Consider the following 25,795-nt stretch of genomic DNA (forward strand, 5'->3'; position numbering starts at 1 on the left):
TGGGCACACAGGATCGGCATCCGTCTCCTCCGTTATCTGGACGACTGGCTGATCCTAGCAGACTCGGAGTCGACCCTTCTTTGGCAGAGGGACAAGCTTCTGAGACTTTGCCAAGATCTAGGGATCATGGTAAATCTCAAGAAGTCTTCTCTGCCTCCATCTCAATGACTGGTATATCTAGGCATGATCTTGGACACCAATCTCCACAAAGCCTTTCCATCAGACGACAGGATAGCAAGGCTGAGGAGGGTCGCAGATCCTTTCCTCAGACGAGAAGAACTCCCAGCCCAATCATGGTTACGTCTTCTCAGTCACCTTTCCTCCCTGGCCCGTCTAGTTCCAAATGGGCGCCTCAGGATGAGATCCCTGCAATGGCGGACCAAGTCCCGGTGGAATCAAGGTCACGATTCCCCGGACGTTTTGTTCCCTATGGGTCCTGCGGAACAGACAGACTTTCAGTGGTGGGTGACAGACGAAAATATCCGAAAGGGAGTGGATCTTCTCGTCCTCCCCCCGGATTTGATGCTGTTCTCGGATGCCTCAAAAGAAGGGTGGGGGGCCCACGTCATAAATCACACTGATGTGACAGAACCAAAGGTCAGGGGCAAAAATCATATGCATTTTGGAGATATCCCAAGTCTTCCTATTAAATGGTAGGAATGTCAAAGTCCTGTCCTTAAAAACGACTCTAGCCGGCCAACCCCCTTAAAGGACCAAGGTTTGTATAGTTAGGAAAAATTCAGATTACTTATAGAACTTTTTATTAAGTATTTGGAATGTTTATATATAAAGATGGGAAATTGTTGTTAGAGTACATGTGTTTCTTTGTCAGTTTCTTTTAGAATGCTTATTTTTATTTACTAGATAACTCCATGTTATTACAATAAAAGATTCAAATCTTTAAGAAAAGATAAGAGAATACAGTACTCTTGTATTAAACATATAAAGTGAAAAGGTGTTTCAAATAATGGTTGGATGTTGCTTAAGTTAAATCTATGAATGAGCCAATCATCTGTCTGTCTTATTGCCTGACTACATCATCTAAATTTTGGCTATAACTGTCACTGAAATGTTGGTGATAGAAAATGATAAGGATGCATACTTTCCTAATAATGTTTATTTAAATGATAAGGTCAGGGACTTTTACCTACTTTTTCAAGAACCACTGTGACATCTTTTGCAGTACAGTGAACCCTCGCTACTTCGCGGTTCGACCATCGCGGATTCACCACTTCGCGGATTTTTTTCATAACCCATATATATATACTGTACATATCGCGGATTTTCCGGAAATTTCGAAAATACCGCGATATCTGAAGACCCCAAATACGATATTTCGTTACCTGTAATTCCATTAATACTGTAATTAGTAATATCTACTCTTACTGATTGTTCATTGCATTACATATGACATATAATTAAGCACAGAAAGAAATAAAACACGAAAAGAGAATGTGATCATACGATAATTCAGTACTGTATACAGTACGTAGTAAAATTAAATCGAACATGAAACGCAAATCAGATGCAGTCATACCATATTAGAATGGTGTAAGGCTACTGTTGGCTACTACTGTACTACAAATGTAATGGATGTGCTTCTTTTCCATGAATCTTTTGTATGTATACGTACGTAGTAGTGCATCCAATAATATTCTTTGTTGCAAAAATCACATTTCGAATAAGCGTACGAGAGAGAGAGATAGAGAGAGAGAGAGACACACATCCTACAACAAAAGCGTAAAATAGCGTACGTAACGCTGTATTATTATTATTATTATTATTGTTGTTGTTGTTATTAAAATTATTATTATTATTATCATTATTATTATTATTATAGTATCATTATTTATTATTATTATTATTATTATTATTATTATTATTATTACTGTACAGTATACGCAGGGTATCTTGTACTTTGAATTGGTAACCTACGTAGCATATAAGACGGGTTGTGATTGGTTCAAGCGCTGATAGATGACGAATCAGAACTCAAGTTTTGTTATCTAGCCTGTGATTGGTGTTTTGCCCGCATCTCCAACTTCCAGCATCTAGGTTTTCGCGGCCACTTTCTCTCCCGCCGTATCGCTGTGTAGACGTTGTTAAGTTTGTGAACTTTAATCTGTGCTGTGCGTGACTGTTTTAAGTTGAACTTTTTGTTGAACCCTACTGTACAATGCCTCCCAAGCATTCTGCTTCTACTAAGGCTGGTAGTGAGCCTAAACGCCACCGAAGGATGATGACGATTGCTGAGAAGGTGACGCTTCTCGATATGTTAAAAGACGGTAGAAGTTATGCGTCCGCAGCCCGTCATTTTGGAATTAATGAATCCACCGTTCGCTATATCAAGAAGGACGAGGCGAACATTAGAAAGACGGCTGCAATCACCTTTGGTAGATCAGCGAAGGGAGTCGTTACCACGCGTATTAAAAACGATCGTACGCATGGAAGGTGCTTTAGCTGTGTGGATTGCCGACTGCCGGAAGAAGAACATAGTCTTCGATACGAACACCATCCGAACAAAGGCTTTGAGCTTGTATGAAAATTTTGCGGCAAAGGAACCTCAAGACGACGATGGCGACCATGCTGAAGAAGATGATGATGTAGATGAACCTCAACCAGGGACATCCACTGATTCCCAGCGTCAGAAACAACGTTTTTCCGCCAGCAAAGGATGGTTCGCGAAGTTTCAGAAACGCTTCGCTCTGAAAAGCGTTTCCCTGCATGGCGAGGCTGCTTCCGCTGACACTGCCGCTGCTGAAACTTACGTGAACCAGACGTTCAAGAATATTATCGCCGAAAGTGGATACAAGCCGGAACAAGTGTTTAATATGGATGAGACCGGCTTGTTTTGGAAGAGAATGCCGTCGCGAACTTTCCTGTTCAAAGAAGAAGCCAAAGCCTCTGGCTTTAAAGCATTCAAGGATCGCGTTACCCTCGTGATGTCTGGCAATGCTGCTGGATTTTTGCTAAAGCCGGGGCTTATTTATAAGTCGAAAAATCCTCGCGCTTTGAAAAATAAAAACATGAATCTCCTTCCCGTGTACTGGATGCATAATCCAAAAGCATGGATTACGAAGATGCTGACCTCCAACTGGTTCCACCAGTGTTTCATCCCGCAAGTCAGTGAATATCTCTTAGAGAAGGGCTTGCCATTCAAGATCCTTCTCCTTATGGATAACGCTGGTGGACACGCAACTGACCTGTCGCGTGAGGGCGTTCAGGTTGAGTTCTTGCCACCCAACACCACGTCATTAATTCAACCGATGGACCAGGGGGTTATCAGGGCGTTCAAGGCCCTCTACACGAAGAATACCTTGGCGGACCTCGTTGCGTGTGTGGATGCTGCCCAAGATGATGAGGATGAAGATTTTAACTTGAAGGCGTACTGGCGGCAGTACACCATAGCCACGTGCCTGAAGAATATTCAGAAGGCACTGCAAGAGATGAAACCTGCAACAGTGAATGCGAGCTGGAAGAAGTTGTGGCCCCAGATTGTTTACGACGACGAGGGATTTACTCCGTCTGAAATCCAACACTCTGCAATATGCAAATCTGTGCAGTTGGCTGCCATAATTGGAGGTGACGGGTTTGGCGACATGACGACTGAAGACGTCGACGAGTTGTTGGACTGCCATTCCCAGCCGCTAACTGACGCAGACCTAGAAGACCTGACGAAATCGGCAAGTGAAGAAGAGAGTGAAACGCAGGAAGAGACCAAAGAAAATGTCGAAGAAACGGGCTTAACATTAGAACGGCTTGCCAAGTTCTGCAACCATATGAAGAAGGCGAAAGAAATGTTGCAAGAGTGGGATGAGGATATGGTTCGGTCTATGCAATTCTCCAACAAGGTCGATGACATCATGACTCCCTACAGGATGCTCTTAGAGCGAAAAAAAGAAGCAGCGGCAGCAACTTCCGATCACAATGTTCTTCCAGCCTCGCAAAAAAGAGCCAGTTCCTCCTGCTAGTACACCTTCGGAAGAAATTGAAGAAGTTTCCCAGGAAGAAGTTGAAGAGTTGTCCCAGGAAAAGACACCTCCGTCTGAAGAGACGTAAAATACTGTACTATCATTGGCTGCACAGTAGAAGACATCATCAGCTTCATCTTCATCATTTCTACTGTGCAGCAAATTCATCGCCATCATCATTCAAGTTTTTCTTCAACTTCTTTCGTGGTGAGTACAGTAACAATCTCTATTTTTTACTTTAATATTCTAACATTTTAATATTTGTGCCTGTTTTAGTTTAGTACTGTATGCATTAAGTTAAAGGGAAGGTTTTAAAAGTCTGAAGAGTATACATGTTGTAACCTATCATATTTTTTTTGTTTAAAATTTACATTTACGTACGTGAAACAAACAATCTCTCTCTCTCTCTCTCTCTCTCTCTCTCTCTCTCTCTCTCTCTCTCTCTCTCTCTCGTAAATTGTTTTCCTGCTTTGCTACGTACTGTATGATTTTATATAGATACGGTAAATAATATTTGTAATAACATATTTTCTAAAAGCTTTTACTGTAAATATCATTATTTATCACTTTCATCACGCGCGTTAAATGCCTTCTTTGTTCTGAGCGTGGTTGTTTACTGAGCGTACTTTATGACGCCGTCGTTTCAGGCGGCATCATAAAGAAAAACATTTCATTTGGAAGTCCTAAGAAAAATTAAGTAAAACATTGGTAATAACAAAATCAACATACTGTATAATCAATATAATCGATGCAAAAACTAACCTATACACAGATGTGTACACTAAATGCGTTTGTTTCTTCATTATGATCAGAGAAACGTAAACAAAACATTGGTTGCCATTTTTTATCGTGCTTTTTGGCGTGTTTAGGAAACGCATGATATAAAATCGCCTTTAATATTTGTGCCTGTTTTAGTTTAGGGTACTGTAGTACTGTACATACATTAAGTGTTCTGTACATTAAAGGGTAGTTTGTTAACAGTACTACGTACAAGGAAGGTTTTAAAAGTCCGAATATAAATGTTAAATAAATAGGTAAATATGGTGTCACTACTTCGCGGATTTTCACCTATCGCGGCCGGGTCTGGAACCTATCTACCGCGATAAACGAGGGTTCACTGTAGTTCATTATAAGAATGTTTCTAGATAAACTTTAGTTAGGGGATGAAAATACTTGTTTTCGTATGTTGTATTTTTACTGTATTCATTGGATCAGTGACTTTTTAAGCATTGGTTTATCTTAGGAGTCTTGGTTCTTAAGAACTTATATTTTTTCTAGGGATCAAAACAATTTTTGCAGTTGAGTATCTTCATAGCGTATATAAGGATTTTTTGCCCTAAATTTCCTATGTCAAGTTTTTTACAAAATTTCTTCCATGATCCCTTAGGTTGTGATGAGTGACAATGATGTATTTGAAGTGTATGGTGTTGGTCATGACCTTGGCCTTGAAGAACTGTGTCAACATTGTGAAGATCACATTGCCACCACTATGACTCCTCATAATGCGTGTACATTTCTCATGGCAGCCCTCAAAATGGAGCAGAGAACTGGAGGTTGTATGATATATGTTAATCTGTTTAAGAAGTGTTTGGTGTATATTATTGCATGTTTATTTGTTTTGGAATTGGAGACCACTTGCTTATTAATTTTAGTGCATTTTGTGTTCAGGTAGCAAAGGTAGTCGGGCTTTTGTTGATCGTTGTGTGGCTTATATTGGTGAAAATGCCCTGGAGTGTATGCAGACTACATCCTTCCTAAATCTGTCAAGAGAAGCCTTGATAAGACTTATTTCTTCGGATAATGTGAGCTTACCACCACTGCATCTCTATTTTATTTTATATGACTCATTGCCAGGTTGGACATTTCTTGCACATATTTTTAACTATTGTATACAATAACTGATAAATTAATTGTTGATTGTTGAATAGGATAGATTTTAGTAAGATATTCTGTAATTTCTCACATCTTTGCCTGCATATTCTCAACAGTTAGCTTTAGAAGAGGAGGATGTATGGAGAGGAGTTCTTAGTTGGGCAAAGTATGGTGCAGGTGTCACACAGCCCACTGCTCACTGGACTGAAGAGGAGAGACTTCGTGTTTGTCAACAATTACCGGGGGTCATCAACCATGTTCGTCTTTTACTTATTGGTATGTTGCATTGGTTAGTTCACTTATGATATTGTGATTTCTTGGTTATAGATTTTATTCTATTTCATAAGAACAGACTTTATCAGGCCAACTCAGTGAGAGCTGTAATTTTTCACCGTAAGCTCTTTATTTTCAGGAATCTTACTTCTGAATAGAAACAAGGTTTGTTCCAACACGGAGACTTACCTCGAACTACTTTCTTAGGAGGTACCTGGAATCTCCTCTCAACCAACCTGAGTTTTGTGTAGTTTACCCTACTTTCGTTTTCTGTGAAGACTACCCCAGGCGGAAGGATACGTGCCCTGAGGCTAGTCCCGAGCCAGGTCGTGTGTTAGCTTGGGTCTCGACCCTCAGTAAGTTCTCTGGTCGCGTCGTGATACCATCCCGACGCTCTCCGTTCTCAGTGCGACCCTTTGTGTCCCCGACTCGCATGTCCCACGTGTCTCCCGCGTGGTATCCCTGTACTTTCCCTTGTGTTCTTGCGTGTTCGCTTGATTCCCTTTTGCTTTCCCAAGTGTATTCCTTATCCTATCCCTGCGTTCCGGTGTCTTATGGTGTTGTGTTGTGCATTATGGAGCATGCCCGCCGTTGTCCTGGGCCTACGCCGGGAAGTCGTGTGGAGCGTTTTTGTCCAAGCCGGAGGTTGACCCGCATTCCCTTTGCTCTTTGTGTAGGGGTAGAGTGTGCTCTCCGTCGGACACGTGTCCGGAGTGTGTGTCGTGGAGTGAAATACAGTGGGTTCGTTTTAGTACGAAAAAGTAGTCCACTAAGCGATCTCCCAGGAAGGCGAGCACCTCTTCGCCCTTGACTTCGCCAAGAGGGAAGTCTGACGGTGTTTCTCTCCCATCTTCCCCTACCCAGAGCAGGGGACGAGGTAAGTCCGTTGCGGGGAAGATGCCGAGATTGCTCTTCCCCAGGAGTCTAGTCTTCGAGATGTTGGGGGTGCTGACTCTTTGCAGGCAAGTGGGGGGCCTGAATGTGTTTTTAGTGGGGGTCTTGGAGACACTGCCCTTGTGCAGGTGGGGCACGTCTCGTCTCATGACCCCATGTGGGGTTAAAATGTCCCTGTCTCTTCGCCCGCTTCATGGGCGTACGTTTCAGGTACCTCTGCAGCTGATGGCACCCAAGATAAGATAGACTCTCCGGCAGCGGATCCCTTCGAATGGTGACCCCTGAAGACTCCAGGTAGGTCCCCGTTGAGGATGGAAGAAGGCCTTGGTTCCTGGTTACCCAACGTGGAGCAACCGAACTCTCCCCCAGCTCCTCTTTCGGCGGTTCCTGACATGTTTCTACAACCTTCGACCTCCGGAACCCAGCAAATCACGAAGACGTCCATTCCCCATGCGCCTGCCCCTCGGTCGCGTTATGCAGAGTTGTCGGAGTCTTCAGCGGCAGGTTCATCGTTCTCTTCGAAGGGGGAAGCGAGGAGGAGGCGCCGCCGGAGGAGGGATAGATCCAGGAGCAGACGTTCCTGTTCGAGGTCGAGATATGGGAGAAGGCGTTCCAGGTCTCCAAGGAAGAAAAACAGGAGTAGGTCTCCCAAAGAAGAATGGGTCCTCGTCCCCCGCAGGAAGCTCGCGGACTTCGCTGCGATCCCGAGCTCTGCGAGTTGGCGGTCCAGAGACGGTTCTCCAAGGAGGCCCTCTTCTAGCCACAGGTTTGACCCTCGGAAGGACCAGAGCGAAAGGACCTCTTCAGGCAGGCGTAAGGCCGCGAAACAACCGACTCAACCCGCCCAGCGGAGGGAGTCGCTTTTTCAGACGGGCAGCCTCGTCGAGTCAGCAAAATTGGCTCGACCTTTGGATACACGGAAGCCTCGCCCTCATTGTCGAAGGACATGTTACGGACGGAAGCCCTCGCCGACACGGCGGTGCCCGTCCCAGGACCGAGGCCTAGTGCGGAGGTGCCCGTCGGCACAGCTCCTTACCGCCACACGGAGGTGCCCGTCGAGTCAGCACCTCAGCGCCAGACGGAGGTGCCCGTCGGGATAGCGCCTCAGCTACAGACGGAGGGCGCGGTCGGCGACGCGTATGGTTCTCCAACCGAGAATTCAGCCTATCGGAGGGTTATAGGCATCACAGGATCGAGGAGCCTGTTCCTGCCGACGAAGATGCCTGGCGTTCCAGCCTCAATCGTTTAATGGAGCCCCCCGTACAGCAGAAACCCTCCTCAGCGCTACCTGTGGCCAGGGACGTGGTTCTGGGACGCACTCACGTAGACAAGGTTGTGGCGGGCAATGCCAAAGCCCCCAAATCCCAGAGTGCCTCAAAATTACTCCAGGGTCTAAGGTCCCAGAGCAAATATGTGCCGGAGGGGCAGCGACCGGGAGCCTGCAGGATGGAGGCCTCCCTTGAAGTGTTAGGTCAGGGTGCCCCGGAGGACAGAGCCTCGTCACCCCCGATTTGTTTCTCCCAGTCAGAGGCGACGATGATGGAGATGTCTAAAGACCTGGTCAATGTCGCCTCCTGGTTGGACTGGTGGGCATCAACTCTGGTGGGTATCCAGGCCACCTACGACTTGACAGACCCAGCAAATCAAGCCCTCCTGAAAAAACTCATCATCTCCAGGGGAAGGACACTGAAGTTCTTGACATTCCAGTCTCTTGCCCTATCGGCCAACTGGATCCTTAGGAGAAGGGATACGGTCCAGACCAAGCTATCCCGGAGAATCCCTGACAGGGAAGCGAGGGCTTTGAGGAGCCTGCCCGTGTGGGGTGACTCGCTTTTTCCCTTGAAACAAATGGAGGAAATCATGGAGAAGGTCATGAGGAGGAAGGAAGTGAACGGGCCCAAACCTCAAGCCATGAGGAGACCCGCTTACAGAAGGCCAACGTCGGATGGACCCTCTACTTCTCGAGCCTCTCCTAGCCAGACGAGGAGAGACACCCCATCTACCTCTTGGGGTCAACCACTGCAGGCCCCCCGTAGAGGAGCTCCGACAGTACCTGCCTCGTTTAGAACGTCCTACTCAGCTTCCAGGAGAGGGCGTTTAGGTCGTTCCCCCAGAAGGAGATAGGGTGAGAGGCCCCCTACTCCTGCCCAAGCCTCAGGTTGGGGGATGCCTCAGACATTTTTGGCAAGCATGGAAAGACCACGGTGCGGAACCCTGGACAGTAACGGTGTTGAAGGAGGGTTACAGACTACCATTCCTGGCAGAACCGCCTCCTCTGATTCCAGCCAGTTGGGCGGAGTGGCTAGCACCCAAGGACCCTTTGAAGAGGGCAGCTTTACAGGAGGAAGTATCCACGATGTTGGAAAAAGGTGCGATGGAAACGGTCCTACATCCGGGCCCAGGCTTCTACAGCCGACTTTTTCTGGTGGAGAAAGCGACGGGAGGTTGGAGACAGGTGATAGATCTGTCAGCCCTCAACAAGTTTGTGTGCAAGACCGACTTCAAGATGGACATCCCGAAGTCGGTCCTGCAGTCCCTGAGGAAGGGGACTTCATGATGTCCATAGACCTCAAGGACGCATATTTTCAAATCCCTATCCACCCCTCAAGCAGGAAGTTTCTCCGGGTGAAGTGGGGTACCCAGATCCTGCAGTTCAAGACCCTCTGCTTCGGATTGTCAACAGCGCCCCAGGTATTCACGATGATCTTCACGACAGTCTCCGTGTGGGCTCACGAACGGGGTATTCGCCTCATTCGCTATCTGGACGACTGGTTGCTTCTTTCTTCCTCAGAGGTAGTTTTGAAGGATCAAGGTGTGAAACTAATACAATTCTGCAAAGTTCTGGGCATCACTATCAACCTGGAGAAGTTGCATCTGTCTCCCTCCACCAGGATGACTTACTTGGGGATAGTGCTGGACTCCCGCCTAGTGAGAGCCTTTCCGTCGGGGGGGGGAGGTTGAACAACCTGGACCAGATCCTCTGGCCCTTCCTTTCAGGGCAGCCCAGGAGAGCCAAGGACTGGCAGAGGTTGATAGGTCACCTAGTATCATTAGAGAAACTGGTCCCCCAAGGGAGGCTCAGACTCAGGAGCATACAATGGAACCTGAAGGGGCTCTGGAACCAGTTAGACTCCCCCTACAAGTTAATTCCCGTTCTTCCGGAGACAAAACAATCCCAGGAGTGGTGGCAGGATCGAGTGAATACCTTCAAGGGGATGCCCTTCGCAACCGAGCCCCCCAGAGATGCTTCTCTTCACAGACGCCTCCAAGGAGGGGTGGGGGGCACACCTTCTCGGCAAGTCAGCAAGAGGCTCTTGCACGGAAGAAGAGGAAGCACAGCACATCCACGTCCTAGAGATGAAGGCAGTCCGAGAAGCGTGCCTACAGTTCGTAGATCTTCTAAGGGGAAACACAGTGGCGTTGATGTGCGACAACGCCACTGTAGTAGCGTACATAAAGAAACACGGAGGTCTCAAGTTGAAGGAGTTGTGCGATCTCGCGTTGGAGATCCTGGATTGGGCCGAGTCAGAACAAATCGTGATTTCAGCAAGGTTCATTCCAGGGAAAAGGAATGTCCTAGCCGACGGGCTCAGCAGGATGGGCCAGGTAGTGGGTACCGAGTGGTCTCTTCACCCAGAAGTAGCCAGGCTCATCATTCAAAAATGGGGTTCGCTGGTGATGGATCTCTTTGCAACCAGACTGAATGCACAACTCCCCGTATTCTGTTCTCCTGTCCTAGGCCCAAAGGCGGCTTTGGAGGACGCCTTTCAACACAAATGGGACAATCTCGACGTGTACGCTTTTCCTCCCTTCGCATTGATTAGACAAGTACTCAACAGGGTAAGGGCAGCTCACAACCTAAGGATGACTTTGGTAGCGCCCTGGTGGCCGGAGAGAGAGTGGTTCGCGGATCTAAGAGACCTAGCGTGTCTTCCCCCGTGGCCTCTGCCCGACAGACCAGACCTTCTGCAGCAGCCACACTTCCAAAGGTTCCACGACAATCCTCGGTCTCTTCGCCTTCACGCTTGGAGACTATCGAGTGTCTCCTGAGGAAGGAAGGATATTCGGCAGGAACGGCTGAGAAGATGTCGCGCTATCTGAGGCGGTCTTCGGCAGTGGGATACCAGGGGAAATGGTGTTCCTCAAGAAACATCAAGCCTCTAAAAGCCTCGGTTCCGGATATTGCGGATTTCCTCGTACACCTCAGAGACGTGGTGGGCATGTCAATTCCAGCCATCAAATCAAGGGAGTCCGTGCAGCCTTGGGCCAAGTTTTCCTTCTGAAGGACATTGATCTGGGCTCCTCTAGACATATCTCTATGTTCATCAGGAGCTTTGAACAAACATGCCCTCCGCAAACCTCCAGGATGCCGCAGTGGGATGTGGCAAGAGTACTGAAAATGCTAAATGAGCCATTGTTCGAACCCTTGAAGGACATAGTGGACAGGGATCTCACTCTCAAGACAGTCTTCTTGTTGGCCTTGGCTTCAGCTAAGAGGGTGGGAGAAATCCTTGGGTTGTCCTACGAAGTCTCTCATACGAAGGGAAGGCGTGAGGTCTCCTTCAAGTTCGTCCCTTCTTTTGTGGCTAAAACACAGAATCCAGCAGTCTGGGATCCTAAGTTCGAAGGCTTCTCAATGCCAGCGATTCCTCGGTCAGGGAATCCGGAAGATTTGAAGTTGTGCCCCGTCAGAGCCGTGAGGAAATACCTTGAGCGGACGGCTAATCTCCGCCCTCGCATCAAGAACCTCTTCATCTCCACGGGTACAGCCAAAAAGCAGGTATCTAAGAATACCATCTCCTATTGGCTAAGACAGGTGATTGTCAGGGCCTATAGCAAGGAGGGCCTTCCCCTGACAAGTAATCCCAGGCCTCATGACATTAGGGGTCTAAGTACCTCTGGCTTTTGAGAAGAACATGGCAGTGGCCCAGATCCTTACAGCAGGCTCCTGGAACCAGTCGACCTTCACAACTCATTACCTCAAGGATTGCTCGAGGAAATCTCTAGACGGGTTCTCTATTGGGACAGTCATCTCCGCGCTCCAAGCGATTTAACAGTGAAGCCCCAGGTACAATCGTGGGTAGCAAACCCAAGAGACACAGGTTCGTTTCCTTTCACCCTTGTCCCTTTCCTTTCCCGACCCCCGTAGATAGACCCTGATAGAACCTGCACAAGACATGACTTCACAACTTCGTCACAGGACTCAGCATCGTGGAATTTTTAAGGGTGAGTACTTAGACACTAACATGAGCTCTTTGTGTAGTTTTTCCCTACGTTTCATTTTCTGGATATCTTAGAACCTAGTTTCTTACCTAGGTTCCTTGTCGCCCAGATTAGTTGGGTCTAGAGGTCAGGAAGACATTCCCACCTCCTAAAGTGTAAGTCTCCTAAGAAAGTAGTTCGAGGTAAGTCTCCGTGTTGGAACAAATCACAAATTTTTAAGTAATTTGTATTTTTCCTAACATACTTACCGAGAACTACTTTCGGGTAATGGCCCTCCCTTCCTTCCCCGAGTGCCTTACTAACCCTTAGATATTTTTAAAATCCAGGAACTTACTGAGGGTCGAGACCCAAGCTAACACGCGACCTGGCTCGGGACTAGCCTCAGGGCACGTATCCTTCCGCCTGGGGTAGTCCTAACAGAAAACGGAAGTAGGGTAAACTACACAAAACTCTGGTCGGTTGAGAGGAGATTCCAGGTACCTCCTAAGAAAGTAGTTCTCGGTAAGTATGTCAGGAAAAATACAAATTACTTAAAAATTTGTGATATTAAGCGTAAGTGCCAACTTGATGACCTTGTAAATTAATCAATAAAAAAATCCCCCCTCTGGCCATTGCACTTCTTCTCATTCAAATTAATGCCTAAACACCTTGCTGCTGAGAAGAAAGCTATTAGATAGGACAGTGTGTGAGGTGTTACTTACTGACTTTACTTTAAGGGCTACTTTCCTGGTCCTATACAGGACCCTCGGTCATTTTATCATGTAAATTCCAAGGCATTCAGCATTAACACCGCATATTGCTTGTTTATTTAAGCACTTAGAGAACAAGAAAATCTTCAGTTTCCTCTTGAAAACTTTATTATCTTCAGTCTTTCAGATGTCTAGTGGGAATTTATTGTATAGTCTTAGGGCCACATATCTAAGGCTCTAGAGCAGGGGTGCTCAACCTTTTGTTTCCCATGTACTAATTTTTTCTCTTCTAATTCAGATGCGCCACATCCTTTAATTATGGTATGGTGAGATAGCCATGTCATCCTGATGGAAGGTTCCTTCAGTAGCTTCCTAAGGGTATATATGACTACAGTAGATATTCCCAGAGAATTAAACTAAAGGTTTCACAGAATTCTAACTTCTGGCACAAGTACCCATAAGGTTTCCCTTTAGGATATCGTATAATAACAGGGGACGTATGCTTGACACGCCACATAGCTATCTGCACCCCACATAGCGTTTATGCTTCGAGGGGGAAGTGTGGCAAGTTATGGGAGAAGCCTTTACCAAGTTCTCCTCCTCTGTTACTGTTACGGTACTCGGTGACGTCAAACCGCCGCCATCTTGGTTGACGTCACCGTTGCGCGCCTTCCTCATTCCTTCCGGCGTCTAGGCCAACCTCCATGATACAATAAGATTGGGAGGGGCCTGTCAATGCCTGAATAGAGAACAAAGGCGGGTCCATCAGGACGACATGGCTATCTCACCCAAAAATAGATTTTTCGCTTCGCTCAAAATCTGTTTTTTGGGCTCAGGCCATGTCGTCCTGATGGAAGTGTACCAGAGAATTGATGTATCGTGGAATTTTTCCCTCTTTTAGTGCCGTCGACTTCTAGACAATATTCTTTTGGTCTGATGACCACAGAGACCTGTGACATTGCCGTTACATGTCACTTCAGATAAACATGTGCTATGTTACCGCTTCCAGCCCCCCTGATAGGGAAGAGTCCTATTGGATGTAAGGAAAATCTTGAAGTTACTTGATAAAGGAACTCACCCAGCATCAGAAGTACCTGCCGGTCCCGGAGCCAGATAGAAGAAGGTAAGTACAACGTGTTGGAACAAATTACCTTAGTCTAGAGGAGTTTGTATCAATGAGGAACAATAGTATATTCATTGTTCTGACAATTTTAAACATTAGACTTAGCCGGTGGATATATATATAGCTAACGTCTTTGACGTCACAGCAGAAAATTCAAAACTCGCGGGCAATCGGAAATTGGGAAGCTAGGTGTACTACTAGCGCCACCACTCGCCAGGATACTGGAACCATTCCAAAAGTCCTCAGTTCCTCTCTGCCGCTGTGGCGACAACATTGGAACTTTCATGCTTGTGCATAACCTCCTGTTTTCTACAGCTTTGGTGAAGTACTTGTTTTTTGGTTAATGGCTTTTGCTTGATTGGATTTTCTTACGACTTTTCTTGAAACTCTTTTTGATTTGACTATTTTTGACCCTTGCTTGTTTGATCTCTCTCTGGATATTCCAAAATGGCCGACCCTTCCCCTGTTTATAGGAAATGTGTGAAAGGCTGTAAGACCCGCCTTCCTAAGGCCTCTATCGATCCACACACTATTTGTAACAAATGTAGAGGTAAAATATGTCAGTTACCGAGTGGCTTGAATATGAGAAGTACACTGGTATGTTAGAGAGAGATAGGGTTAGAAGAAGCTCTTCTCACTCTAGAGAATTTCCCTCTCCCCATGTCCCTGAATCTATTCCTTCCCCTGTAGTGGTAGTCCATGAACCCCCCCACTAGCACTAACGAGCCTTCACTGATGGACATGATGAAGGCGATTCATATCCTTGGTGCCAAGGTCGAGTCGCTTGCTACGGACAGGAACCAGCTCTTGTCCAACGTTAAATTGTTAAAAAGTGCCAGTGTTAGTGATAAAAGTGCGAAGAATGTGTTCAGTGTTGCGGAGGGTACGTCTGTTCGTACTTGTCGTTCACCCAGTCCTAGACAGCTTTCAAGCTCCCCAACCCCTGGGAGAAGGAATGTCAAACTACGAAAGGGAACAATAGGTTTTAAACCACGAACAGACGTTGCGGTTGACGTTGCACGTAACGATCGCCCTTATCATGGGAGAGGTGAGGCTAAGTTCTCCCCATCCTCTGATGACGTTAATGTCAGTAGAAAAAACTGGTGTGAGGATTCCAGACCTCTCAAGAGGAAATTGATCCCTTCAAATCAAAGTCAACGTCCTGGCTGCAGTCATTGGAGCAGTCCAGAACGTCTGCCTTCATCGGATGAAGGTACACATGCCAAACGTCCCCTTAAAACGTCTGGCATGGTTGCTCCGGAGACCCCCTTGCAGGGTCACGGTTCTGTGGTTTCGTCTGGACGTTCCGGACGTGACGTGAGTGCTGTTGCTCCCGTTGTCATCACTGACGTTGCAGAACGGACGTTACCGAAGTCATACTCTGACACACTTGTGACTGACCCTAATTTTAGCATGCTGCAGGACATGCATATGAAACTTTCCTCATTCATGCAGTCTTACCTTCCAGCCCATGAACGACAGGAACCCTCGCTTGCGGAGCGTCACAGTTCTAATAAGCGTGACCCTTCTCACCATGCTTCCAAGCGTGAAGTTTCACGTCATGCTGACGTGACCCCCAGTATTCAGCATGCTGTCAAACGTGACGCCGAGTGTCAGGTTCGACGAGATGTTGAACGTCAGTCGATGCAGTCCCGACGGGACGTCGATCTTCCTTCTCTTCCTGCTACCCATCGGCAGGCTGATGCAGGCTGTCAAGCTGTTCCACACAGTTCCCGACACCTTGTTGATTCTCCACCTCGCAAACACGTCGAGCTTCCGGATGAAGTTTTTTCCGAGGAGGAAGTGGATGATCCCCTTTCCACAGCTGTACCTTTGGGTACCTTGTCAGAGGAAGAGGAACCTAGATCCACACAACATTCATTGGATTGTAAAAAGATTATGACTGTTTTTAAGAAAGTTTTTCCTTCACATTTTGTGCCTGTTGCACCACACTCTCCTCCTTCAGAGTTCACCTTGGGGATGACTACACAAGCTCCCGTGTTTACTAAATTGGTGCTCTCTCGGTCGTCTAAGAGAGCTTTGCGTTTGCTGGGAGACTGGTTGCAGTCCAAAGGAGTCTTGGCAAGTCAGCCTTTGCCTTCCCTCCAGCTAAGCTTGCATCTCGTTCGAGCGTCTGGTATGAGACTGGAGAAGTTCTCGGCATGGGAGTACCTGCCTCTGCCCACTGCCTCTGCCCAGGGGGACTTCTCAAGCCTGGTAGACTCTCCTCGTCATCTGGCCATGAGACGCTTGAAAATTTTATTGACAACATTGGAACTCGACCATCTGCTCAAGGGCGTCTTCCGTGCCTTTGAAGTGTTCAACTTTCTAGACTGGGCATTGGTAGCCTTGAGTAAGAAAGTGTCTGTTTTTAATAATAATAAGTCTGTGGTTCAGATTATGTCCTGCATGGACAAAGCCGTATGGTATGGATCAAATGAGCTGGCTGCTCTTTTTACGGCGGGTGTCCTTAAGAAGAGAGAAACGTTGTGCTCCTTCCTGGCTACGGGAGTTACTCCTTGTCAGAGGTCGGAGCTTCTGTTTGCACCCCTTTCTCGTTCGCTTTTTCCCCAAGAGCTCGTGAGGAAAATAGCTTCATCGCTAGCCTTGAAGGACACCCATGACCTGGTATCTAAAACGGCTCGCAAGGTGCTGCCTTCGTCGTTTTCAGGCAGCAGACTGAAGATGGAAACCCCTGCATCTAGGTTCATTCCTCCCTTTCGTGGTAGAGCCTCCAACAGGGGCAACTCTCGCTCTGATGGAAGACGAGGTAAAAGGAGGGGAGCTAGATCAAGTCGTGGCAGAGTCTGACTGCCCTTAACTTCAGACAGCAGTAGGGGCCAGATTGAAGAACTTCTGGCAGGCTTGGGAGAGAAGAGGAACAGATCAGTGGTTTGTCCTCTTGTTGAAGGAGGGATACAAAATACCCTTTGTAAAGAAACCCCCTCTAGTCCAAGAGCTGATAGATCTCTCTCCCAGATACCGGGAGGACGCAACAAGACAAGCTTTGCGCCTACAGATGTCCCTTTTGTTAAAAAAGGGGGCTGTGGAGAAGGTGCTAAACCACCAGTCTCCAGGCTTTTACAACTGCCTCTTCCTAGTTCCAAAGAACTCAGGGAGTTGGAGACCAGTGCTGGATGTGAGCGCGCTCAACCCGTTCATTCTGAAATCGAAGTTCACAATGGAGACTTCCAAGTCTGTGCTAGCAGCAGTAAGGGAAGGCGACTGGATGGTCTCTCTAGACCTCCAAGACGCATACTTCCATATCCCGATTCATCCGACCTTCCAACACTATCTAAGGTTTGTATACGGGAAGGAAGTCTTCCAATTTCGAGCTCTGTGCTTCGATCTCAGCACCACTCCTCTTGTGTTTACGAAGCTCATGCGGGACGTGGCGAGCTTCCTGCATTTGACAGGTATCAGAGCCTCCCTATACCTAGACGACTGGTTACATAGGGCGTCGTCCTTCGATCGCTGTCTGAAGGATCTCAGATTGACTTTGACCCCAACGAAGGAGTTGGGTCTCCTAGTCAACAAGGAGAAGTTTCAACTGACCCCATCTCAAACAATTCTCTATTTGGGGATGGAGATACCGAGTCTAGTTTTTTGGGCTTTTCCATCGCCCACAAGACTAGAACAAGCTCTCATAAAGATTCGTCTTTACTGAAGGAAGAGCATTTGTTCTGCAAGGAAGTGGATGAGTCTGCTGGGAACACTCTCGTCACTGGAGCAGTTTGTTTCCCTAGGGAGACTCAATCTTCGCCCTCTCCAGTTTCACCTCAACCAGCATTGGGACAAGGAGAAGGGCTTAGAAGCAGTGACCATTCTGCTTCCAGAGACGGTCAAGAGTTGTCTGAAATGGTGGGACGACAATCTCAGACTTCAGGAGGGCCTCTCTCTAGCACACAATAACCCATACCATGTGTTGTGCTCAGACGCCTCGGACTCGGGGTGGGGAGCAACACTAGGCAAACTAGAATGCTCGGGCCATTGGACCAAAGACCAGGAGAGTCCTCACATCAACCAGAAGGAGCTTCTGGCAGTTCTTTTGGCCCTTCAAAGATTCAAAAGACTAATCCGAAACAAGGTACAGTAGTGCAAGTAAACGCAGACAACACCACAGCGTTAGCCTACATCTCCAAGCAAGGCGGGACCCACTCGCAGTCCCTTTACTTCACTGCAAGGGAGCTGCTAGTTTGGACGAAGGAGAGAAACATCACCTTACTAACAAGGTTCATGCAGGGAGAAAGGAACGTGATGGCAGACTGCCTCAGCAGAAGAGACCAAGTCATTCCCACAGAATGGACTCTGCATTAGGAGGTTTGCGAGAACCTATGGCGGATAGGGGGATGTCCGTCCATAGACCTATTCGCAACCTCGAGAACGAAGAGTCTTCCAAGATACTGCTCTCCAGTTCCAGATCTAGAGGCAGTCCACATTGACGCGTTCTTGCTGGACTGGTCTCACCTGGAAGTGTATGCATTTCCCCCCTTCAAAATCCTTTACAAAGTCCTACAAAAGTTCGCCTCTCACGAAGGGACCAAGTTAACATTGGTTGCTCCCCTCTGGCCATCAAGAGAATGGTTCACCGAGGTACATCAATGGATGTTGGACATACCAAGAAGCTTGCCAATGCGGTTAGATCTGCTCCAGCAACCGCACATGAAAAAGGTTCCATCAAAACCTCCACGCTCTTCGTCTAACTGCCTTCAGACTATCGAGAGACTCTCTAGAGCTCGAGGCTTTTCGAAGGAGGCAGCTAGAGCGATTGCCAGAGCAAGGTGATCCTCTACCATCAGGATCAACCAGTCCAAATGGGAGGTGTTTCGAGATTGGTGCAAAGTCACCTCAATTTCCTCTTCCAATACCTCTATAGCCCAAATCGCTGACTTCCTGCTACACCTTAGGAGTGAACGTAACTTTTCCTCCTTTACCATTAAAGGTTACAAGAGCATGTTGGCTGCGATTTTCAGGCACAGGAACCTAGACCTCTCTAACAATAAAGACCTTCAAGACCTTCTCGACCTTCTCAAGTCTTTCGAGACTTCCAAGGAGCATCGGATAGTGACACCAGCTTGGAATCTGGATGTTGTCCTGAAATTTCTTATGTCTGAGAAATTTTAACCTTTACACTTAGCCTCTTTTAAAGATCTCACCTTAAAGACACTTTTTCTAGTGAGTCTAGTGACTGCAAAGAGAGTTAGTGAGGTTCATGGCTTCAGTAAGAACGTCGGCTTCTGTACTGGAAAGGCAGTATGCTCCTTGCAACTTGGTTTCTTGGCCAAGAATGAGCGTCCTTTCCATCCATGGCCGAAATCTTTTGAGATTCCCAACCTGTCAGATGTGGTTGGTGACGAGATAGAGAAGGTCCTGTGCCCTGTGAGAGCACTTAAATTTTACCTAGACAGAACCAAAAATTTACTAGGCGAGTCTGAAGCCTTATGGTGTTCGGTCAAGAAGCCCTCCAAACCGATGTCAAAGAACGCCTTATCGTATTTTGTCAGGTTCTTGATTAGAGAGGCTCACGCTCACTGCGGTGAGGCTGACCTTAGATTGCTGAAAATATGAACACATGAAGTCAGAGCTGTGGCAACTTCAGTGGCTTTCAAGCAAAATCGATCCCTACGAAGCATTATGGACGCAGCCTTTTGGAGGAGTAAATCTGTGTTCGCTTCACATTATTTAAAGAATGTCCAGACTCTTTACGAGGACTGCTACACTTTGGGACCATTCGTAGCAGCGAGTGCATTCCCCTAATCCTAATACCTTTTTTCTTCTCTTGAAACTATTGTCTATTTGGTTGTATGTGGAGACTGGGACAGTCTTCTGCAATCACCTGATTTTAGCGGGTGGTCAAACTTGTTTCTTGAGAGCGCCCAGATCAAGGGTATTGGTTGAGGTCCTGTCTTAGGGGTGTTCACCCCAGATATGACAGCTCCTAGAGGTCTTTCAGCCCCCTGAGTGGATCGCCGAGCTTCATAAGGATAGCGGACTAATGAGGCAGAGAATCATAAAAGTCAGCTTCCTTATCAGGTACGAACCCTTAAGTTTGTTTTTATCAAAACTCCTGAGGTATATTCCTATGTTGTTTACTGCTGGTCTCTTACCCTCCACCAAGGGTGTCAATCAGCTATATATATATCCACCGGCTAAGTCTTAATGTTTAAAAATGATATTTTCATTATAAAATAAATTTTTTAACATACTTACCCGGTGGATATATATAATTAAACTCCCTCCCTTCCGCCCCTTTAGAGAGCTATGGGCAGAGAAGACCTGAGGACTTGTGGAATGGTTCCAGTATCCTAGCGAGTGTTGGCGCTAGTAGTACACCTAGCTTCCCAATCTCCGATTGCCCGCGAGTTTTGAATTTTCTGCCGTGACGTCAGAGACGTTAGCTATATATATATCCACCGGATAAGTATGTTCAAAAATTTATTTTATAATGAAAATATGATTTTTACATATCATAGAGGGAATTAAAATTCTCACACAGTATTTTATTCCAATATGAGTGCGAAATAAGACGCACGAGTAAAGCAAGTTCTTTTTATTTAGTCAAAAATAAGAATTAGCGTACAAATAGGTAATAAATATAATTTGTAATGGAATGCAGATTAGTTACATAGGCTTAAGACATTAATAGAAAAGGGGTGTGGAATCTGAAAAGGAAAACTTGCCATTACACACATTAATTCCGTAGGAATTATAAAGTCTTTCTAGAATGTCTTATATACACTTCATGTTGTGAACATGTGGCACACGTGTATTAGTTTATGTGACTTCACCTTAGTATAAGAACAGACCGTAGTGTCACAAGGTGGCACTATTTTCACTGTTGCGCACTACGGTCAACACAGACACCCTTAGAGTTAGAGTCCCGAATAACTCGCTGTTCTACGCAGCACTAAGCAGCAGGTTTTAACACACTACCTGCAGCCACCACGAATCTCTTCAATTCATGCACCTGCTTCGCGCAGTGTTTGAAAAACACTCTTGAAGACTTCCAGCCTGTGAAAGAGCGAAGACTTTCGAAGTCCTTTGACTGGCAGAAATTCAGAGAAGAGGCGACTTTCCTGGGATCGTGACCTGCGGGTGTACTGTCAGGATCCGCTCTGCAAATAAAGTAGGTGATCTTCGCCCTTAGTTGTTTGAGTGACAAATCGGAACCTGATGTTTCCCTTTTAAAGGGGAAGATAGACCTTTAGGCTCTCCACTGGACACAGAGAGACATGTTCCTTCAGAGGGCAGATTCTCCAGGGGCCCCACCTTTTAGTGGGTAGCTCGTTCTTGGCGAGAAACGTTGGGTCAGGAAAGAGGGTAAGCTCGCCTGTTTCTGCGAACTGGATCTGGCCTTCTTCTCTTGATAATGCCACAATTTCACTGACTCGGGCTCCCGAGGCGAGAGCAAATAAGAAAATCAGTTTTTGAGTCAAATCTTAGGGAGGTTCTCGTTGAACTGCTGTCCAGCAATGTCAGCTTCCAACTTTCCCACAGAGAAAGTTAACTGGATGTCCTTCCAGTTCTTGTCGTCGGGAGTGAGGGCGAGGGAGAAGGGCCTACATTCCTCCAATGTAGAGCAGGGTTTCCCTTCCTCCACCGCCTTCAAGACTGCCAACAGGGACTTCTCCACGAAGGGGAAGACCATGGTGGAAGGAGCAAGAAAGGACGGGTGTTTCTTGCTTAGGGCCAGCACTTTGGAATTGGTGTAGCCCTTGCTCTTCAGGCAGCCGGCTAGAAGAGATTGAGCCTTTGCGTGGTCGAAGACGATGACCTCCTTAGGCTCGGTTTCCTCCTTGGAAATGGGCTCGGACTTGAGACGGATGTAACAGTCCGAATAAGCCTGGAAGGTAGGCGAGAATTCCACCTCTTCAAGGGGAACGGCGCCTATCTTTTCATTGATGAAAGTTCTTCTGCTTGTGATCGGCATGTGTTCTGCATGCCTCCATGGGTTCGTCACCGAGCAGGGGGGAAGATCCTTCACAGTGATCTTCCTCGGGGTTTGCTTCGACAAACGAAGGATTTCCCTCTTGAAATCCTCATCCCTCTGGCGTATCCTCTCGTCAAGGATCGCAACCAAGGCTTGGAGGTTATCCACAGGGGCGTCCACTCTTTCAGGTGTAGGAGTGGAGGAGGTAGAGGGGACGGGTTCAGAATCAGCAACGGAAGCGAAGGGGGAGGGGGGGTTGGCCTTGAACTCCTCGTTGAGCAGGTCCTTGTAGACAGTGCAGATCTGCGGGTCCCAATAACGGAGAGATCCTTGGGAAACGGAGCAGCTGGCATGGGTTCCGCACGCCAGGTGGCCATAAAAGTCCGGGCGCCAAACGCTGCAGAAAGCGCTCTCACACCGGATGTACTCCTCCTGTAAAGAAGAAAGGGGTACATGAGTATACAGAAGTCTATAACATTGACTTAAAGTAATCTTAGATTAGTCTTAAAGTAATTTCAATTACAATAGTATAAGATTCCTTTCCAAGTGTAAGCTTAGGATAGGTAAGCTGGAAAGGAAGCAGAAAAGACACATACTTGTGCATCCCGCCCAGCCAATTGTCGTGACCTCACACCATAACTAATTCTAGGGCTTTCCTTTGAGTAAGCCCTAAGGAGAGGGGAAGGTTATCCAGAATGGATAAATAGCACAGCTTGTACTTCCTCCTAGCAATTAATGGGATATCCTCAGCCATTCCCCAGGATGTTCTCTCACATTATTTGTGGATGATCTCTCAATATCATTTGCTGGCACTAGAATGGCAATGGTTGAGAGAAAAATCCAACACTCCATTGATAAAATTATCCAGTGGGCTGACATGAATGGATTTAAGTTCTCGACAAGTAAAACTACCATTGTCCATTTTTGTCGTATCCGGGGAGTACATCCAGACCCGGATATATACATTAAAGGTCAACGGATACCATGTGTATCGGAAACCAAATTTTTAGGTTTGATATTTGACTGTAGACTTACATGGGTTTCTCACCTAAAAGCACTAAAAGCTAAATGTGTTGAAGCTCTGAATATTTTAAAAGTATTGTCCCATACATCTTGGGGGGCAGACCGCAATACTATTTCAAAATTATACAAGGCCTTGATTTTTTCCAAAATTAGTTATGGTTGTGAGGTATACTCTTCAGCCACCCCTAGCCGGTTGAAAATATTAGATTCAATACATCATGCAGGTATTAGATTGTCCACGGGAGCATTCAGAACATCACCTATCCCAAGTCTCCTTGTTGATGCTGGAGAGTTACCACTAGACCTTTACCGGATGTCTTCTATTCTTCGGTATTGGTTTAGATTGCAAAGACTCCCTAATTCTTTAGCCTTCCAGACTCCAAGCCTTATAAGGCACCCAACATACTTTGAAATGCACCCAAAATCTCCTCAACCCTATGGCTTTTGGGTGAAACAATTATTAAACAGTCTGGATATAATTAGATGTAAGGTACTTCCATTCAAGGTATCATCAACGCCTCCATGGAAGTTACCAGAGATATCTTTTTGTAAATATTTTATAGGAGATAAGAAGAATATGTCAGCCCTAGAAGCCAGGTCTCTTTTTAATGAACATGTTAAAGAACATAGAGGATCAACTTTTATCTATACTGATGGCTCCAAATCTGATGCTGGCGTTGGATATGGAGTGCATGGTAATGGTTTTAATTGTAGAGGTGCACTTCCTCTGACCGCTTCCATATTTACTGCCGAACTGTATGGCATATTAACCGCTATTGAGAAAATAGCGTTGGAGAAGGAGGGTAATTTTACAATTTTTAGTGATGCAAGGAGTGTCCTTCAAGCTATAGAAGTTTTTAATTCTAATAACCCTCTAGTTTTAAAGATTTTAGAATGGCTTTTCCTTATTGGACGGAGAGATATAACAGTTCAATTTTGTTGGGTTCCAGCACATGTAGGTGTGTCCGGGAATGAGAAGGCAGATTCACTGGCTAAGGAGGCTGCATCCGAGTTGCTGCCAAGAAGGTATCCCATTGCCTGTAATGATTTCTTACCTGACATCAAGAAATTGGTTTGCAATAAATGGCAACAGCAATGGGATAGCCTAGATGGTAATAAAATGCGAGAGGTAACAAATGTCATATCTCCTTGGAGGTATAATATGATGCCCCGAAAATGGGAGACGTCTCTTTGTCGTCTCCGTATTGGTCACACTCGGTTGACACATGAGTTTCTGCTGAAGGGCCAACACCAACCGTATTGTGACAACTGTTTAGTACCTCTAACAGTAAGGCATTTGTTGACCGAATGCCCCAATTATAACAACTTGCGGAATAGATATTTGTTTGAGGCTCGAGGTGAGGGTGGCAGGTTCATCCTTGCCAAGATTCTTGGAAATGATTTGTCCTACCATGCAAGTGGCATTTTTAGATTTATTTCAGAAGCAGGTCTTCTGAAAAATATTTAACTTTTATGACATTCAATTTTTATGATTTTAATTGAATACTCTTTTATTTTTTATTTTATTTCATTTTTTATTTTTGTATACATAAATTAAATGTTACCGGCGTCAATGACCTTAGATGTCAGGATTCCTGAAAACTTTAAATCATTCATTCATTCATTGTACTTCCTCCGGGGTATTAGTAATGGTGAAAGGGAGAGAGCTGAGTTCATTCAGCTTAGTAGAAAAGGAGAATTGATTATCCCCAATTCAAGTAGGTCCCGGCAAAGGACTGCTAATGGATGTACAGAGTGTGCTAGAAAGTATTTACTGCATAACTATACACCACAGTTTTCTGACTAGGGTATGTACTATACCATAGATGTACTGGCTATCGTATATAGCTATACAATAGACACTGCCGGCAGGGTAGAAGTGACAGTCCACTGCTGTAATATGAATTATATGGAGCCGGCAGCCCGCCGACGTGTCGGAAGCACACCGGGCGCCGGGGAATCTCCGGTTGAGGGGGAACCCCTCCCTGCTATCAGTCTATGTGGCAGAGAAAGGGCGAAACCTCAGGATTATGGCAGATCGCCGGCATGTCGGCGGCCCCCGGTAGTCGGCAGGCAACCGGCTTTAGGTACTCCAACCCTGACTTCAATCTATGAGACAGAGAGGAGGCCAAGTCTAAGCTGATGGCTGTTGCTGGCAGAGTAGTGCGACAGTGGACCGCACTGATTGAAGTAGAGAGAAAGCATAGAAGAAGAAAGAGGGAAGGGCAGCAGCTCACTACCCTAACCTCGCCTTCCTCAAGAAGGAGGGTTCAAATGGAAGGGAGAGTATAGTCAAGCTTCCATCCAGCCGTAACAGAGCCGGCAGTCGGCAGAGTTGCGGGTGGCGGTCCAAGGGAGGACCAAAAAACACTCTAAGATAGGGAGGTCTTCCGCCGGCAGACCAACCTGTCTTACACTATCCCATAGTTGGGAAGCCTAGCAGTTCGCACTAACCGACGAAAGAACCGGGTCGACCCCACAACCCGCCGGCACTCGGTCGAGTTTTAGGACGGTGGACAGAGGTGTGATGGCTAGGCCATCACCAAAGGACAGAGGGGGAGGGGAGAGGGTCCTGAGAAGGAGTGTAGGGGAAGGCGTGAGCCCTCCCCGGCACTCAAGGGGGGGGGGTTCTGTTTCAGTACCGGCGCTACCCCAGGTGTAGGAAGAATTCATTCTCCAGCCTAGGATAGGTTAGTACAGTGAAAGAGCGGCATGATCGTGCCGTCCTAAACTATAAAGAAACAGAATACCAGGGCCTGCCTAACCTAGGCTAGGGGAAGCATATCCCCTAGCCCGG

The 25,795-nt window shown here is 46.6% G+C and overlaps 1 protein-coding gene across 1 annotated transcript in view; it reads left to right on the top strand.

Annotated features, from left to right (window-relative positions):
• Window positions 1–25,795, top strand: part of LOC137630232 (BTB/POZ domain-containing protein 9) — a 155,385-nt gene that overhangs the window by 37,229 nt on the left and 92,361 nt on the right. Inside the window, exons 4-6 of the mRNA XM_068361690.1 lie at window positions 5,359–5,524; window positions 5,640–5,773; window positions 5,960–6,119. Coding sequence (XP_068217791.1) covers window positions 5,359–5,524; window positions 5,640–5,773; window positions 5,960–6,119 — 460 coding nt within the window. The remainder of the gene's footprint in view (window positions 1–5,358; window positions 5,525–5,639; window positions 5,774–5,959; window positions 6,120–25,795) is intronic.

Source organism: Palaemon carinicauda, chromosome 38 (genome assembly GCF_036898095.1).
Source record: "Palaemon carinicauda isolate YSFRI2023 chromosome 38, ASM3689809v2, whole genome shotgun sequence".
NCBI lineage: Eukaryota > Metazoa > Arthropoda > Malacostraca > Decapoda > Palaemonidae > Palaemon > Palaemon carinicauda.